The 20,052-nt window shown below is 38.2% G+C and overlaps 1 protein-coding gene across 1 annotated transcript in view; it reads right to left on the bottom strand.

The window, feature by feature from the left end:
• Window positions 1–2,959: 2,959 nt before the first annotated feature.
• The window catches only part of pth2ra (parathyroid hormone 2 receptor a), a 67,413-nt gene continuing 50,320 nt past the window's right edge, over window positions 2,960–20,052 (bottom strand). Inside the window, exons 11-13 of the mRNA XM_059343331.1 lie at window positions 12,980–13,118; window positions 7,872–7,913; window positions 2,960–4,605 (exon numbers count right to left, since the gene is read on the bottom strand). Of these exons, the coding sequence (XP_059199314.1) occupies window positions 4,216–4,605; window positions 7,872–7,913; window positions 12,980–13,118 (571 nt within the window). The 3' untranslated portion in view covers window positions 2,960–4,215. The remainder of the gene's footprint in view (window positions 4,606–7,871; window positions 7,914–12,979; window positions 13,119–20,052) is intronic.

Below are 20,052 nucleotides of genomic sequence, written 5' to 3'. Positions count from 1 at the left end.
GACCCTATCAATCTTTAATACACTTTTTTGGGAAGCAACAGCAAAAATCAAAACACAAGCTTTCTTTAAAAAAATAATATGACACATCTCCACACATGCATGTACGGGCAAAATCTAACCTCATGACTGATTGTCGCGGTTACAGGGGTTGTTAGACACAATTTTCTTTGCAAAGTGGTGGATGTACAAAATGGCGTGAGTGTGTTCTTTTCCGATGAATATAAGGACAAATCTGCACATTATCCTGTAGTTTGACCTAAATAATGACACTTCCACACAGAGACCGGGAGTAATCATTACTTTGCGTTATCAAGCCCAGCTCCGTAAAAGCCGTCACACTTGAATGATGCATATAAAATGAGACATTGGGGATTAATTACTATGGATACAAGAACTCAGTCCTCCAGAAGTCACCAGCTTGATGCACGCTGTAACTCTGAACACGACCTGTTGATTACCATCTTGCTGAGGGTGCTAAAAGCTGTCCAGCTACTATAAATCCATGGGTAACCATTACTGTATAAGACCAAGCATTGATGTTAAATGTTTTTTGGACTGATCACCAGGCTGTGCAGTGGATATTAGACTGTTGTTTGTAGCCTATTCCTCCCTTTTGTTTTAATAAGGTTCCACGGATCCTATTGACTGTGGTTCACACTGTTAGTCTCGGCACCTGTACACAATTTTGAGGTGCTGTAGGTTATTCAAATAAGCAAAGATGAGCAAGACAGTTGACTAGCCAAGACAATTCTACAATGTCATTTTGCAGACGCTTTTATCCAAAGATGCAAACAACAAAAGACAGTGGTGTAGTCTACATGATATGCAGGTATACGCCATATACCCACTGGTGAAGGGGAGTGATTTGCGTACACCCAGTGGTTTATTCTGTGTGATATGCCGGTATACACCCTATATACTCGCTAGATTTATTTTATTTTCATATATCGATATATATACGGTGCTTTATTCGTGAACAATCAGGCTACTGTGGGCCGTAGTCAACACCAAAACAAGCAAATCTAATTCGGTCTGTCATGAACTGACCAACTTTTAGCTCTCAGGACGTCCCCAGTTCCCGCCCACCTCTAAACAACCCGTTGTCATGAGAACGACAATTACTGTCTGGCTTCTCAGCCTCATAAGTGTGTTCATGAACATCAGGGAAATCACAGAACTATGTCCAGTCTCATTGCATCCTTGTGTTGTTGTGAATTAATTTGAAGATGTATTAAAATATCAGACATATAGCAGTTTAAATATGCATCAAACATGTTTTGATAAACACACAGAAATCTGACCAACAGTCACAGTCTCTTTACAGGAAACTTCTGCTTGATTGAGATATGAACAGCTCTGATTTAGGGAATCCCAAGTGTGGTCTTATATCAAAAGTGGAACATAACAGGAAATTACAGGATGTTGAACTTTAGTTACACAGAAATAATGACGCACGAACCTGCAAAGTAAAAAGAGAAACACAGAGTGTTGTCTCTCTCAGTGTTGTTCTGACTTTTGGATTTGTCTGTCACCGTTAACATCTGTATCTGTTTTTGATACTTGCAAAATAAATCCCGCACAAAGGCTGCTATTTGAATCTACCTGGTCGTCAAGTGTTTTTCTTTAAAGATTTTCTACGACAGTGTCTGATGCTGCATCCTAACATGTTGATACCCAGTCTGTCAGAGTTCTCTCAAGATGTATACTGGAGGCTATGCATTCATGAATGTGATTCAGATTGAGATGTCTTTTAGTTCAAGAATAAAAAAACATCTGAATCTGAATCACATTCACTAATGCATAGCCTCCAGTATACATCTTGAGAGCATTCTGACAGACTGGGTATGTTATCAACATGTAGCATCAGACACAAGATCGTGATGGTGCTTATGAGATGTTGCTCCAAGATGGTTGTTGTTGTAAGATGTGTTGTTCTGGGAGTATAGACAGTATACCCACTGCAAAAAACTAGACTACACCACCCTGACAAAAGGGTAAGTGCCATGGGTTAAGTTTGACTCAATTAGGACATAGGTACTGAACACCTTCACACTTGATCTACACAGATAACGAGAAGTAAATAAAATAAAACAGAGTTGGGTCTTTAGTCTCTTCTTAAAGATTGATAAGGAATCAGCAGATCGGATGGAGTTTTGAAGTTTGTTCCACCACTGGGGCACTACTGAGGAGAAGAGTCTAGACCATTAAACACGGATTCTCTTCACTAATGTCACTGCGGTAATTTGATGTAGGTCCTCTGTAGATGGTCGTCCGTAGCCTTGCCAATCAAACATCACTTTGCGGTAGACAACGATGTTTTCCCAAGCAGATGCTCTAGACTAAATTAATTAGGATGCATTTAGATCGGAAAGATGACTGTTAGGTTAGGTTTTGGCGCATAAACTACTTGGTTAGGCTTAGGAAAAAACTGTGGTTTGGGTTAAAATGAAAAAAGTACATTTTTCTGAAATGCGTTGTACTGAAAAGTAAAAGATCTTCAGCTTGCATGCATGGTGTCGTGCTGCAAAAACCACCTTACAAACCAACCAAGTTGCATTCTAGCAACCAACAAGCTTTATACACTTCTGTCAATAACATCTCCAGTTAGACGGCAAGGCAACTTTTGAGTTACACATTCATGCACACACTTTGATGCTATGAATGAATGCATATTATTATAAAGGCTTTTTTGCAAACAAATACATTTTTTTAGTTGTTGGTTTTCTGGTAACCCTGACAAATACTGTTGAAGGCCATTAAATTCAATCAATACTATACTTGCCACAATGGAATTGTGTGTGTGGTAATTGATTTTGGAAAGTGAAGTGTTAAAAAACAATTTGTCCATCACGTCCTATAAATTGACATCAAAGAGCAGCTCAACAGGTAGTTGTTGAAAACAAACATTTATCATCATCCAACAGAGGAGGGGAGGGGGGGGGGGGGGGGGATAGAGGAAGAAGGGCAATAAAGAAGAAGAGAACAACAAAGAAAATGGAAAAATGCATTTACACACCAACAGGCAATATTCAAAAGATTTCATTGAATTTTTTAAAAGCTTCTGCTAGAACAGGAGAGGCACGTGTACGATCAAGATTACATTTTTCTGACAAGCACTGCATCTAATGTACTGACAAACATGCATGCACAAAGCAGAGACAAGACTTTAAAGCAGCCACCATATGTAGCCCTTCACGGTCAGCACAATAGTTGATTGTCAAAAATACAAAAACATATAACAGCAACAGGATTTTTATGCTGTCTTAATGTTACATTTGATGTGCTACTGACTGATAATTGTTGTGGTACTTGCTTAGTAGCAGTAAACACGGCAAGTGAATCCACAGATGACAGCAGTTCAAGATAATAAAAAGCATGAATAAAAATATATTCTGCAGAGGTTCCATTTAGTTCCATTTGGCAGCTGCAGATAGTACGTTTCTCTTCACAAAATGGGCTGACTGTACAAGCAAGCACATTGGTTTACTGTGACCATGAATTGGTCCATAACAAGGATTCATCAGGATGCATTATCCCTCTGCGTGACGGATACTGTCATTATCTGGAATTGTAATTAAGCCAGCAGGGAATCTGCTTAAAACTTCATAGAAACTGTGAATGGCTGTAAATTACCTTTTATATTTATCTTTGGAATTTGGCAGAAAAAAATAACAGTAATCTATAGTATGTGCAAATTCAGTGGGGGGTTCATTATGCTTTCCATATGTATGCACCGACAGCTACCATGCTGCTGCGGCTGCCTTTCATTTTTAAAAGCATACATCAACCTTTTTGCTTACCAACCGTGTCCACAAGTTAATGCTATTGTCTATGTATACTTTTCTCAAGCTTTGTGTGCTTTTAACCTATTGTGGATTATCATGATCATCAGATGTGGGAAGGTCACAGCAGCAAAAGTGCACTTTACTGGAAACAATGAAATACATTTCCATTAAGTCAGACAACCACAGTCTATGTTTGTTGATTGAGTGAGTTGCACTTCACCTTTTGGCACCTCACACCCTTTCACTCCTACAGATATGTCCAAATGCAAACAATCAGCAGTCAACAACATCTAACACCAAGGCTAAATATGGTGAGTGAAAAATGTAGCTAGGAGACATTATAAACATCTGCTTTTACTGTCACCAGCTCAGTTTGTGGTCTGTGTCAGTCTCAGCTGATATTGTTTTACATTTATTCATTCTTGGGCTGCTAAAGTGTTTCTTCGTCTTCATCCTCAGCTGTTGCACTGGCACTAGGGACAGGCAGATTTTCCTTCAGCGAGATATCGTCCACTCGCTTGGGGCCGCTGTCCTCAAGTTCTTCAGGTATGGATGGGTCCGAGTTACTGATCACGTATCCTGGGAGAGTGGCATGCATGCTAACTCCGGGAGGACCCGTGCTCCGATAAACACGGCTTGAAACAAGCGTGGTGGAGCGCGTGGAAAGGCCGCCCCCTGCCAGGTGGGACTGGCTGCTGGCGCTGTTGTTGTTGATGCCGACAACGACAGAGCCGTAACGGTAGCGGCCGCAGACCACTGGGCCCTCCCACTCAAAGGCAAGGTTCCAGCGAGTCCATGTTTTCTTTATCTCTGTCTGGACCTGTGGGGATGGTAACATAATGGTAGAAATGGCAAGAATTATACTGTAAAACCAGTATAGTGCAAACAGTTGTATTTAGTTGTATTTTATTGATAATACCGAAATGTTCCTGATTTAATTTAGGATAACTCATTTTACTTATGAAAAAAATTGTATAAAAACACTTGCACTATGACAAACTGTCAATTTATAGGCAAACAACTGCCTTCAAGCAAACACAGAGGAATAAATGCACCCCACTAGAGTCATGTTTTTAGCATTGACTTTATAAAATTAGTGGACGTAGCCACCATGATGTCACCCAGTGGTTTGCTACTTGGCTACTCTTTTAAAGCCTGGAGTTTTGGTAGTTGCCTTTTCTCTTTTTTTGGATCAGAAGTGACCTTTTATAGAGGACAGGGTTGATCTGACTGTGCCTGGCTCCTGACTATGCCATGCACAGTCACTGCTAACAAAGTTGGCCTCAAAATGTATGGTAAACCAGAAACGATTTAAATGTACACAGTCCCATAGATGCCATTGCAATACCAGGTTGTTATTGTAGCAACTTGTCAATCACAGGCTAGACACTCCCTAAAACATGTCATGCATTATTGACTGTTACTCTAAATGGGAACATAATTTAATAAATGAACATCATCTTGACAAGACTTGAAACTATTGACTCCATAAAGGGTAATTTTCTTATAGACTTCTATACAGTCTTTTTTTTTTTTTAGCAAAAGGAGTCACCCCCTGATGGTCATTAGAAAGAATGCAGGTTTGAGGCACCTCTGCATTGGCTTTACTTTTCAGACCCAATGAGAGACTAACTATGAGACTAAAGTCTCTCACTCAGCTGCTTTCTAGCTCTGGCTTGGTTTCACCAACTCCTGAGAAACAATAGCGAGGTTTTGGAGTTGCTAATTGTTTTTTATTCACCAGAATAATGTTTTCAATCTGTGCCATGTAAATCTATGGCAGGGAGCAAACACTCAGCAGCTGTGTCAAGCTAACAAGATCAGACAAGCTAACGGTTTTCTGATTAAATGGTTTTAACGAAACTGTGTGGGGCGAATGAAAATCTGCTGTCAAACTGTGGAGTAGGATGTTAATTCAAAGTGTTGGCTGAATCCCTTTCACATTACATGACTCATCTGGTCCAGCGTTAACAATAAAATGTGGCTTTATCGAGTTCTGATTCAACAGAAAATAAAGATCATCTGTTTTCTAAAGATCCAGGAGGATGAAAGGAGTTCTCCATGGGATACTTCACTAAAGGCAAGAGAGCAAAGGTATAAAGAACAGGGGGAGGGGGGTTAGTGATAGAGATAAAACCAGCTGGAATAGCCGTTGTGATTGCCCTTTGAGAGCGCCAAGTACAAAGTGTGTGAGATAGTGGAGGAGGAGAGGGTAGCATCATGACAGCTCTTTTCATCACATTTCAAATGAGAAGGCAAGGGACAGATGGAGTGAAATAAGGAATAGAAGCTAATGTCACCTTTCTACTTCTTCAGTCAGTCCCTTCATTATGTGGGCCACTGGATTCATTTGACACCTTTTCAATGACTCGTGATACTTTTAAACCAGGACAGGCAATTTGGATTAAATGATTACCTGTCAGCAACTGAGTCACAGTTCAGAGATTGACCATCAGTTCAGCTGCAAGGTTCAACGCTGTGTATCTGTCTTGCAAACTCTGTGTTACTATGACCAAGTTCATGGTCATGGAGTCACTGTATGGGGGAACTAAAACTGACCAGGGACGGTTTGGTGATGTTTTGCTTTCATGGTTAGAGAAAAAGAGCCGATCAAAGACATCTATAGGAGTAGCAATATTCCTCCTGGTGATGAATAAAGAATTCATTCACCTGAATCTGCTGTTCTGCTCAGCTTTGCAGAGCTTTACAGTGATTTTCAGCTCATTGTCTCAGCTTTGGCTCAATGTTTTAGTGTCACTGAGTTCTATTGTAGAACTCCAGTGATGAAATTGTGAGAAACCGTAGAACTCAATGGAGGTACAATGTTACCCATAAAGTTGGAATAATTTTGTTATCAGACACAATTCTCTGTTAATTGTGGTTATATTTTCATTGTGACATGCTTGGAAGAGATTGATCAATAAAGTTTTGAGAAGATATACACTTTATCTATGATTTGTCCAAGGCATTTGATACTGCTGATTAAGCATTTTATACCAGAGACTATCAGGTATAGGTTTTCAAATTATCTCTGAAACCATAAGCAATGTGTCCAATCGAGTGGTCTCTCATCTACCCTTCTTAATGTTACGAATGGTGTTTTGAGATGGTAACTACCTACAAATATTTTGGCTGATTTATCCACATGCATGTCACGTAAATAGCCTGCGCTCCCAGGACTTCTTGACTCTGTCCCCCTGGTCCGGAAAGAATTTGGGAAGTTGGCCTTTTCCTACTCTGCTCCGTCAACCTGGAACAAACTGAAGCAGGAACTGAAGCTTTCCAGAATGATTTTAAACTAATTTCACAAAATCTGGAAAGATAGTCTGTGGGGGTCCGCTCTTGTTTTTCTAGATAGTTTTAAACTACTGCCATAACACTTTGCACTTTTACTTTTATGGATTGTGTTCTGTTTTCTCTTTGTGTGAATCTCCTGTTCTATGTAACTGTGAGTTGTTTTGCTGTTGTATGTTAATAAGGTCTCTCTTGAGAATGAGACTCCCTGTCTCAATTAGATTACCTGTTATAAATAAAGGTTAAATTAAAACAAAATCCATCAAGAATAAATCACATTGTCACAATCATTTCATGGACAGGGGCAAAAAATATTTTATTCAAACTTTATGGGCGGCCGTGTAGTAGTAGTATAGACATGTCATTGTGAAATCACAAGCCTTGGATGTACAAAGACAGGAGAACAAAAGTAATGAGTGAGTTGGGAAGGTAGTTAAAATCAAAATAATTAGTTAAAAAAGTGGTAAGAACTTGGCAGAAAAAAAAAACTGCACAATAAAATTGTGTTATACGGTCTCTAATAGGCTACGCCAATAAAATGTATGTGTTGATCAATGTGTTGCCCTCGTGAGTTGTATTTAAAAATAATTTAAAAAATAGTTATATATCTTAACTGTTTTATTGATGGTATTATTCAGTCAAAAATGCATATTGTTGATTAATGGTTTAATGGCTACTAATTAACACCCCTAACTGAAACCAAACTAAAGTATATTTAAAGGATTTTGTTTTGCAATTGTTGTGCTTCATCTATGTGATCAGTAGCATTTGGATAAAAAAAAATCTGCTCACCTCTCCGTTGCAGTAGCAATAGATAATGGACACAAAGAAACCCTAAAAGGAAGAGCATTACATGTTAGAGCTCAGAACTCAGTGAAAGCAAGATCACCAACTTTCTCTTTGCCTCAAACAGTGCTTATCTTGAAAAAGACAGACAGACATGGTAATCTCCCTGGCTGTTGCTGTTCTGACCTGTTTCACCTCTTGTTCCTGGTTCCCACTGCGATAAGGAGTTAAAGGAAGAACACAGTGTATGTGAAAAGGATGGGTTTTGGGAAGTTATGTGCCAGCGATTGTGTGTTTTTGCACGTGTGTAATTTCTTTCCTGCACAAAGTGTTCATCCACATAACAACGTTCTCATTTAAAAATCATTTATTCTTGAAAAAACAGTTAGAAATACACAAAAAAGGGATTCTTGATTAAAATAAAATCATCAGATATAGCATGTACTGTAAAGATAGAATGAATAAACACTGAAAACCTGCATGGATATATGTTACTGTAATATATAGTATAATTCAATGTACAGGCAGGACAGGCTAGTTTTGTGAGTAGTGAGTTTGTGTGTGCACCCATCAGGCAGTAAAACTTTTTTTTTCATACACTTTCAATATTATACTAACATTGAGAAAGACATCATCATCCTTTCTGATGATGTGGAAGAAGTGCAGCGGGATGTGCACGGGAGCTTATTAAAATGCAATGTGATGATATTCTCTGTCAGTATCAGTACAACTTGCCACCAGCAGCTCCCACAGTGGGAGTTCTACAGAGGTTTAAAAAAGTTCAGATTTCCCCAGATGATAGACCGTGCTGAAAGGATGCTCAGTGTATTTGACTTCACACATTTCATGCTCTCTTGTGACACTGAGAAAGAGCAGACTGACAGTTACATCTGTAATCTACCTCCACTCTCCACTACAAGACTTACTGTGAGACGTGAGTGGCACGTATACTTTCCAGCGCCATTGATTAAGAGAGTCTTAATCAGCGGCTCTGATTCTATCGTGCAGTTCACATTGACACCGTCTTCAGTCACATTAAGTGAAGTGTAATCTGCATAGACAGCTGTTTCAATCATTTAATATTTTAATTAATTGAATGGACTCTTATTTGATCCGCGAGACATAAATAAAAAACGCTTCTAAAACAATCAGACTTTACACCTGACCAGTCCTGCATTACTATTCATATTAGGAGTGACAGTTCAATAGTAAGAAAATCATCTTGTGTATACCATGAAGTGCTTAAATCTAACTCATGAAGGCAGTCTAAATTAAAAAGCTCATGGCCCAGTACTACATGCTTCTATTTCCATGTGGCATGAAAAGTTCACAGGACACTCCTGTGCTGATTTAATAGAATATGTTCTGAACTAGCTGAAGGTCTTTATTATTTAATTATTGTGTAAAAACATGTATAACTAGATTGATTTTTGCAAATTACCACACAGCAAACCTGAGGTCAGGCAGTAATGTAGCACAGAAGAGAGAGTAGGGGTAACAGAAGCCCAGGGCCTCCTTGCAGGATAACCTGGCCCTGTTGCACATTTTGTGAGTGGGCATGTTAATTAGAATGTTTTCATGATAGACAGAAATATAACCAAATACTGCTAACACCAGTCTCCAGCTTCTTCTTTTATCTGGATTCATCACCATTATCATCTTTGCAAGTATAATCTTTTAGAAACCATGTTCTTGTGCTCTTTTTACCATGATTTCAACATAAGGTATTGAACTGGGGTTCCAACCTATATGTGGTTCTCTATTATTTTGTTAAATATACTGTAATCCATACAATTCAAATTTATGTGTATTTTTGTTATTTTTACATAGCTGTGTGGAAACACATCTGCTCATGTGGTGGTGGTGGATGGAGTCTTTGAGCTAAGTGTTGTTTTGTTCTTTGGCACATCAGGGGGCGCAGTGCAATTCTGAAATTGTTGTGTCTGGGCAGTGGCCACCAATCACAAATGCATGCACTCAAAGGCATATTTTAGCTTCAGTTGGCAGATGCACACACTCAGATCACTCCAAAACTACAAAACCATGTGATGAATTTGCCTCTCGCTTCCCTTTACACCTTGTATTACAAAGCATTTTGAGTGATTGGGTAGAAATCGGATAGCTTGACCACATGAAAGCACAGCTGTTGAGAAATGGTTGTGATCTGATCGGATCTCATCCAGATCTCAATGTTGACACTAAAGACACAATAACAAGTGTAAATGTAATCAGGCTCAATCATATCCAGTACCATCTTAATACGTATGAAGACGTATGAATGATGTAAATTGGGCTAATATAACTACCACATGAAAAATAAAACTGATGTTATTTCTGTTCCATCCTGTTTGGTTGATTAAATACCAGTAACTGTCAGATTTCACAAAGACTTAAGTGCGCCTCAGTGCCAGTCTCTCTAATTAAGGTTTTTGCTGCACATGATTATTCATGCATCACAATTTCTTCACATTCATTAATGTCTTTCCCATGGCACCTATCAAAACAGGTCTTTTGTGGTTTTTACAGACTGAACTGATACCCTGCTCAAATCTGGAGTCTCTGCCCCTTATTAAAAACTAATTTACAGTCGTTTCTATTAAAATATTTTACATTTTCACGGATAAATATGAGTCATTCTTCCTGTTTTTTTTAAGTAACCACAAGCACAACTGGGATCATGATGGCTCTTTATCAGTTTCTCAAGCTATTTTGTGTGACCCAGTCCTCATGTGACAGAGCTCTGCTCAGTGTGTATGCCCTGATGGACACTGCCAGCATTTTAAGACACCTTTAAAAGACACGCCATCCTGAGTTATTAACGCCCTCATATCTGTTTAGTCTTAAGCCTGAACTTTTATAATGGGCTATGATGCTCTCTGTGAATAAAAATAATGTTTGATTCCACTTCAGTTTTGATTCTTTATTAGTTCACAGTAAACAGCTTGTAGATACTTTCTCTATAAATGTTTTTATGTCAAGAAAAAGTTTGTTTGCTAATGCAAGTTTGTTGTACATTCTCCTCAATGACACAAATGTTACTGTTTGATCACACTCTCATATTGAGGAACGTTAATACACAGCCAAAACTTTGTATTTGATGTATTTTTAAACTCTATGACGCAGTTTAGAGACAGTCAAATGCAATTAATGTTTTAGAAACAACCAATTATAACCCGAGCACACGTTTAGCATCACAAACAGCCATCATTAAGGCGCTTTTAACAGCCAGCTATTATAGTTTGCTTTGGGAGATGCAGTTGTGGGCAATTTGTGTTTGTTCAGACTGACCATTACTGAGAAATGGGGCCATGGTAAATGACATATCATCTTAACTAATGGCTGAATGAACAATGTGCAATTACCAGGAAAGATAAGAAGTGCCAAAAAAAATGTGAGCCAACTATAATCTGCTGACTTGGCACTGGAGCATCAGTTACACTATATTTGTCATGTATTGCAATTAGGGTTGCAAAATTCCGGGAATTTTCAAAATTGGAAACTTTCCATGGGAATTAACAGGGATTAATGGGAATAAACAGGAATAAACCGTGAATTTACAAAATTGAAGATTGGCCCTTTACAGAGAACTTAAATATAGTTGGGGAAAATATATTTTAGCATTATCTTGATTAAAACATCACAAACATGAGTAATAATTAACTCAACATTCATGTATTTGTTATTAAATAAGATAATTAAAACTTAAAGTTCTACTTCCAAATAAATCTGTAGAGATATCTTTTTTTTTTATTATGAATATTTCCAAAATTCCCCAGCTTAACTTCCCATGGAAAGCTTCTGGAACTGTCCCGAAAATGTTCCGTCCCTTTGCAACCCTAATTGCAATATTCTACTTTGGGCGTATGTTACACTGTCAAGATAACAAAGACTGTTTTTCTGTACAAGAATAGCATGGACTTTATCCAGTAAACCTTTCCACATTTTACATGAAATGAGCAAGTGTGTTTGTGTTTGGCTCTTGTGGTGCAATTTAATTTGCTCCACCCCATTTTAATTTCCCTGTGGAAGCACAAGCATTCCTGATTGATCCATTACATTTAAGAAATTACAGGTCAAACCGGTCAATACCTTACAACTTAGAAAAATGTACTTGACAATGTAAAACGTCTTTTAGGGCCAAGGTCAAAAATAAACTCATTAGGTATGAAGTGTAATTTAGTTATTGTATAGGAAAGGCCATGCCTACACATAATTTGAAATTGCTCATTCAAACCGAGGCACAGTCTATTATAAGACTGAATCAAACTCATTATCAAACTGCTCCACACAATGAAGTGTAGTCCTGACTCTGACACTGAGAGTACGTCAAATGGAAATGTTAAAGGTTATAATGAGCCAGTGGGAGACACAGACCAGATCAGATGGTGGTTGGTGGTTGCAGTTGGACAGTTGATTTGAATTAACTTAGCTTTAAAATGGTTGTTGACATGAAAGTGCTATAAATCATGCATTACACTTCTTCCACATCAAAAACACAGAAAATCAATGAACTACCTAATCTGTGAATGTGAGAACCACCTTCAGTTGGCTCATGCAGGTTCATTTTTGAGTGAAATTGTGACTTTAAGGGGACCTATTATGCTTTTCCTCATTTTCTGTCAATATATATATATATGTTCTGAACACTGTTTCCAACTGTTTGTTCCACTGTCTATTGACAAATTGGAATCTGTGACATTAGAGTGCTGCTGTTATATTGCTACATGAAGCTAAATGCTAGCATCATGGAAACCTGTAATTTTGGTTGGATCACATTCCTTCTGGAACATGTTTGACTGTGTAGCTTTTGGTTTAGAGGCTTGTAATGGTGGAAAAAGTGCCACTATACTCTGTTATAGCCATTACTCCAGCCACTCTGGCTGCAAACATGTGAAGACCCAGGAACAGTGAGAGCACACCAGGCTTTTTCAGGAGAGGCACTAAAACAGGATGAATAGCAGTATGGGCAGTATGAGAAAAACAATGTGTTTTTCAAACATGTTACTAGTTTGAACCTGAGAATAAGCATAATAGGTCCCTTATAGGTTACACGGTCGATTTTCACATCACATATCAGCAACTGCATTGTTGATAATTGAAGGAAAGGGGAATACCTGAAAGGAGTTGAAGAACAGCTCACAGTACATGCGGATCTCCCAGCTGGGTCCCTCAAATGTAAGAGGCATCCCAACAAAGATGATGTAGTGAATTCCAAACACCAGCACTAACACAAGGGTGGACTTCGCAAGCTTCCTATTAACACACACACACACACAATAGAATAATAATAAAACATCTTATTCTGTTTTTACAATCATAACAGTACAAGAAAATACATCATGAATAAATACAACTAATATATTTAAAGATATATTTGAATGACGCGCAACTAAGGTCAAAAATACATAATTGACTTATAAAAATATCTCTGCACTGCACTCCATCCACATAGGCAAATTACATCCATTATACAGGCTCTAATTTAGGATTAGTATGTATGTGGTTGTCAAATTTGCAGTTTTATAAGGAATTTGTATTTTTCTGTCACAGAACAAACTGCAGACATGACATGACGTAGCATAACTTACCAGAATCATGCACATGGCCAGCTTCTAGATGTGAAATTAGTTTCTTTCTTTGTAAACACTTTGAGCTTCAAATCACACCGTACAAAGCAATCGTGCCTTGTGTAGGGGGATACATTAGCAGCAAATTAGTTTTATGGCTACTGGGTTAATGGCTTCTAACACCCGAGATACTGAAAGCAATGACAACTGGCATTCCTTTAAAAGATAACTGTGAGTACAGAAAAATGACTCAAGGGAATATTCACGTTTCCTCTGTTTCCTCAGCTCTGTAAATACACTGCAACACTGAAGTTCAGGTACATTTCTCATGCTATTGTGTAGGCTTAGTGTTCAGGGAGCCTTTATAATAAATCCTGCAAACTAACTCTGGGTCTCTGTTTCCCAAAGCATATCACAGCTTTTTGGTATGTTGCTGTTTTCAGTCAGATCCAGTGATCTCATTTACACATCATAACAAGAAATGACAGATGTTTGAATGTTTCCTATAAACAAACTATTTTCTCCAGGGTCTATTTCCTGGTGGAGACCAATGTTTTAGTTGAGGTGTCTTCAATGATTTGACTACTGTAGGTTGAAAATTCTATACATAAATCTATAAAGCAGTGTGTGCTGCTTGGTGCACTTTACTCCACAGTTAAGTGTGGTTCCTGGAAGTATTGCATTGACGCCACAATTTACATCACAGTATACAGTGGTGGAATGTAACTAAGTTACTCAAGTACTGTACTTAAGTACAATTTTGAGGTATTTGTACTTTACTTAAGTATTTCCATTTTATGTAACTTTTTACTTCTACTTCACTACATTTTGAGGCAAATATTACTCCGCTACATTTAGCTGACAGCTTTTGTTACTTTTTAGGTCAGGATTTAACATAAAATATATGATCAATTTAAAGAGATTAGACTTTTTTAAATTAAATCTAATAGCAGCATATTACGTAATTGAATGAGCCCTGTCTTTACAAAATTAAAACAAAACAACTAATATATTTAGAATATGTAAAACAATCTTAGGGGATCCATTCTGCAAAACAAGTACTTTTACTTTTGATACTTTAAGTACATTTTGATGCTGATACTTTTGTACTTTTACTTCAGTAAGTTTTTAATGCAGGACTTTTACTTGAAGTGGAGTCATTTCACAGTGTGGTATTAGTAATTTTACTTCAGTAAAGTATCTTAATACTTCTTCCACCACTGATATTATAAACACACTAGAGGAGGCTTCAGAGAAGCCGGAGCAGCAGACACCAACACAGCAACGGTGAAAATCAAACCAGGAAACACACAGGCTGGAATCAGAGTCGGGGACAGAAGGTAGGCAGGTTTATAAGAGCAGAGACAAGGAGACGGAAAATCAAACCGAGAGAAAGCGCTGAAAAGTTCTGCATGACACAAGAGACGATCTGGAAAGTGGTGCTGGGCTGGTGGGGCTTAAATGCTGGAGCTTGTTGAGCTCTCAATGAACTCCAGCTGAGCTCTGCAGGTGCAGTAGATCTCCTCTGATGAGGGGGCGTGGCGTGCTGGTAACAGGTAACAGCTCTGTTACATGTGCACAGTGCAGTTGTGGAAGCAGTATTCAGATGCCTTATGCTGGGTTTACACCAAACGATTTTCCCAGTCCCAGACTAAAAACTGAAAGTCTTTAGTAAATCTAGGAGTTTTACTGGAGTCACAGCGCGCTCCCGTCATCCCGATCGTTAAGTGTAAGGTAGTAATCGGCGCTGTTTCATATCAGTCTTTTCCTCGTCTTTGGTTTGCGATCATATCAAACGTGTTTGATATGATTGCAAGTCGCAGTGACGGAACACAATCAACAACCAATAGATGAGCGGTTCCAGACCGGCCAGTAAAACCACTTCGACAGGAAAAAGTTACATCACAATAATGTTAGTAAGCTCAGTCCTAAATACAAATATAGAGATGCAATATCTTTACGGCCACAAGTGGGATTTTGGGGGCGCTGTTTCTTAGTAAAGAGAACAGGAAGGAGACCCAGTTAAAATGTATAAATAAATGTATACATAAATAAGTAATACATAATCGATGATTAATGTGTGATCAACTAAATTAAAGTTGATAGAGCTGATAAGTATAATTATTCTTCTTAAATAAATTATAATTAAAATCATGAATTATTTTCTAAATTTTCCTTTCCTTTATTCTTCCTTATCTATTCTTCTTGTCTATTTTTACTGTAAAATAGTCAACTTTTCATGTCAGAAAAACAGAAACCCTTTTTCAGCTTTGTGAGGGGCATTTTGTGGCGTCTTCTCTTCTTTTCTTTTTTTTTTTTCCAACACAAAACCACTGCACACACAAACATTGCATGGGAGGTAAAAAATGCTAAAGAAAATCTAGTTGTAGTCTTGTGAATAGTGACCCTGCAAGATTCACAGTCTTTGTAGAATCTCAGTCTGAGACTAGGCTGGGACTAAAAACTCTAAACACTTGTCTTTAGATGTGAGCAGGTGTGAGCTGATAGTCTTGCAGGAGTCTTTCCAAATCTTTTCAAAGTCTTCTGGTGTATAGGTAGCATTACTTAAGTAAAAGTACTAATACTACTCTGTGAAATTACTCTGCTGTGAGTAAAGTCCTGCAAAACGTACTTCAGTAAAAGTGAGTACAAGTGCAAGTATCAGCATCAAAATAAGCTTAAAGTATCAAAAGTAAAAGTACCCGTTATGTAGAACGGACCCATTGTAATGTAATGAAGTAGAAGTATAAAGTTACATAAAATGGAAATACTCAAGTAAAGTACAAGTACCGTACTTGAGTAAATGTTCCTTAGTTACATTCCACCAGTGGCACTGTGATCTTTTCAGGTAATACCTGAAATAGATGAGCATTACAAACATAATGGTCATCCCAGCTGACTGATTTAAAAGCATCTCTAATGTCCAGACAAACCGTGTCAGTGCTACACAGCCATTAAGGAAGAGCGGCTTAGGCTCAGACAGCCCTCATGAGAAAATAATGCAGGGTTCTTCATTTCCTGCTTTTAATTAATGGAGACCGTCTGGATTGTTGCTAGCAGCGGTTCGGGGCGTGCAATCAACCTGACAGACGTGAAGAATCCTGATTTGAAAAGCAGTTTTTTTGTTTGTTTTTTCTATCTTCTGTCTGCAGAACGAATTGAGACATCTGCACTCCCATAAAGTTCAGGTGGGGACTTCAGCTTCTTGTCTTCATGTAATGACTCTTCTTGGAAAGAAATAAAGTGCTTTGTAGCCCGCTGCTTCCATTCACACTCACACACTGCTGGGAACCCTATGTCGAGTCAAGGACGGTTATTAACAACCAAGTCCAGACAAAACACAACAACAAGTCAGAAAACACAACATTGCAGGGTATACATATGAGGTGATATTGGATATGCTGTCAATCATTCACAACATTCAAATGACTATGCGTAAAGATGACAGAATTATTCTCATTCTGACCGAGCAGCAGGGGCCTGGTGTTATGTCCCAACTGGTTTTCCTACCAACTGGTTGGCGTATTCATGTTTGCAGCTGCCTCAGTTAGCAGATTTTTGCCACATATTTATAAACATAATATTGGTGATTATTAGGTTGCATTTCTTATCTACTGTGTGGATTTTCAAATCAAACCAAATAGCCATTATTGTCATCATATAGTCAACTATACACCGACATTGAGAGTGTCACTGCTTAAGGAGCATAGTTAAAGCAATGATAAAACAAAACAAACATGAGTAAAACATCTTTAAAAAATACATTAGAATACTGAGCTAAAACAAGGACAAGGACGTGTGATGTGATAAATAAATAAAAATGGATAAATGACCACTGAAAGTGCTACAAAAGTTATAGGCGAGGTACATAGTATGTTTTGCACATATTAATTGTATTGCATATGTCAGTTTTATTGCACATTTTAATTAATATTATTGTGTAAGTGAAAATATAAGTATGAAAATATAATGTTTGGCAAGAGCTGAATTCGCTACAGCAAATATCTCATGAACCGTCACACTGCGGGCTACTCATGCTCATTTGTTTGCTCTGTGTCCACTAATATAGTGAGTCAGAGACCTATGGCAGTGTCCAGGTAACACTTTATTTTGGACTGATCCAAAACAACTGCTCATCTTGGGCTCTGCATTAAAAATTCCCGAACACTAGATGTGTGAATCAGCATATCGGCCCCACGATGTGATTTTATCCTGATACTTGAGTCACGATACAATATTATTGGGATTTTTAGCATTTTGCGATATGGTGAATTTTGCGATACAATATATTGAGATTTAAATTCAATCAAGAATTGTTTTGTCAAATAAGAGAAAATTCTCAGTCTATTCATCTCACTTTAGTCTTTTTATTTCTCCAAAATGAGAGTCAAACCCACAGACTGACCAACAAAGTGTTCAGTCAAACTGAACTGATATCAAACATGTATGGACGACAACAAGTGCAGCATTTTATCAAACTTTCCTCAACTTTAAGCTTCTCTGCTCTGAACTTTTTTGAATGAAACATAAAAAAAAGCCTAACTTTGCAGCGTTATTTCGACAATTTCCCACGATATCCTGAGGCACATATAGACTCTAGATTCCTTAGAGCTTCTAGTTTCCTATGATACCAGTATCTCGGGTACATTCCTAAATATCGTTACTTGGCGGCCATGAATCAATATTATATTGCCATGCAAAATATCTCAATACTATGCTGTATCGTTTATTTCCCCCACCTCTGACAAACACATTCATCAAGTTTCTCCCTCTCTCTCTACCAAGGCTATTGTCATATTTTCCACCTCATAAAAACAATATGAAACAAACTAATAATAATAAACGATGATCTTACTCAGACTATACTGTCATCACTACCTCTCTCGCTTCGGGAGTATCTTGTGAAAAGACTCGAACATTCATATTTCCATGCTTTTCAAATGTACAATGTCATAGGCAGGATGCTGTTGAGTTTTCTTATTTGCTGTTGTGTTTTGTACTTGTACAGGACCATCGTATATGAGGTGCCGTATGGGCCATAATTAATTCTTCCCTCTCACATACACAAAAAATACCTTTCACATTCAAAGTTTTACCTCTTACATTCACAATTTTACCTCTCACATAAAATACCTTTCACATTCACTGAACACAACTGCAGCAATTCTCAGCAGGTTGTTACCTTTGGGTGTAAGAATGAACTGATCTGTCTCCCACTCCCGTCATCTGTGACAGAAATACTCTGTGGCCGCTCCATAACTGTCACATGCAAGTGAATCTCAATGTCCTATTAGCATAATAAATGTCAGTTAAATCTAATTAGGACATCATTTCAGCCAGGCCATAATGCTAAATACCTGCAATAATTTTAATAATGCAAAAGATAAATGAATCATACTACTCTATAGGATACATATTGTGGTATTTTACAGAGCTGCAAAACAAACTGCTTGCCCCAATAGACAAGGTCAGATGGTGATCTTCCTTCCTGTCTCCTTCTATTAGCAATTCGAATGCTGATAATTTGAAAAAAAAAGTAAACGAGATTCAGCCCTGGTTATAAAGGGGTAATGTAATGCAATTCAAGATGCAATTTGCCGTCAGTTTCAATATTTTTTTAAGCAATCACATTTTTTAAATTGCTTCTGCAGTCTCCATGGTAAACAGGTTGACAGCTTGTGATTATTACTCATCACAATGTTTTTGGTTTGACTTTTTATAATCCTCAAATGTAGTCATATTTTTCCATGCTTAAAGGGTAACTTTGGAAATTCTTTAAACTGAATCCTATTTTCACACGTTTCTGTCTTTAATTGACTAATACGGACAACAGTCTTTGGAGTGAGAGCGCTGCAGCTGCAGAATGGGCTGCAAGGACACAGTGTCAATGTTACATTACATCTGCAAGAGTGCTTGAGTTTTGCCACTGACAGGCTCAGATTACTAGAAGTGTCTGACAACATTATGGGAAGGCCCCCACAGAGAAATATAACATTTTTCCTTACCTTTCACTTAATGTAGTCTGTTTATGTTTTATGTTTAACCAAGCCTCGATTGAGCACCATATGTCTCCTGAGCTTAGTGGCCATGCAACAGCCTCTCTCTCTCTCTCTCCCTCTCCCTCTCTCCCTCCCTCGGCCACTTTTTGATTTGTTTACTCCGGCTCTAATAAATACGGGCCACAAAGACGTCATCCACAATGTCCAAACCATCTAAATATTCAGCTGTGATTCAGCTATGCCCTCTGTGCTCCCAACACAATAAACTCTTCCCAGCTCTCCTCTCTCCAACTTTAAGGATTTGTTTAGATGGAGATGATATGGACAGAAAATGCAAAAGTGGTGTTGCGTTCCCACTTTTCATTCCACATTTCGATGAGCGTCTTTTGGGGGAAATCATCTGCGCAAGTCTGTGAAATTCAATGTAGTATGCACGACAGTTGGCTAGGTGGTACTGTGAAGCACTGCCACACAACACCACCAAGAGCTCGCACATAAAAGACATTTCTCTCCTCTCCTACTTCTCTTCCTAGTTCTCCCGGGTCTTGTCCAAAGTTTGTGAGCTGATCAGAGCACACTTTTGCGCTTTCAACCCTTTAGACTGAAACACAACGGTGGAGC

This window comes from Centropristis striata, chromosome 10, assembly GCF_030273125.1.
Source record: "Centropristis striata isolate RG_2023a ecotype Rhode Island chromosome 10, C.striata_1.0, whole genome shotgun sequence".
In the NCBI taxonomy this organism is placed as follows: domain Eukaryota; kingdom Metazoa; phylum Chordata; class Actinopteri; order Perciformes; family Serranidae; genus Centropristis; species Centropristis striata.
Note: the sequence above shows the minus strand (reverse complement) of the source record. Positions and strands in the feature narration are given on the sequence as shown.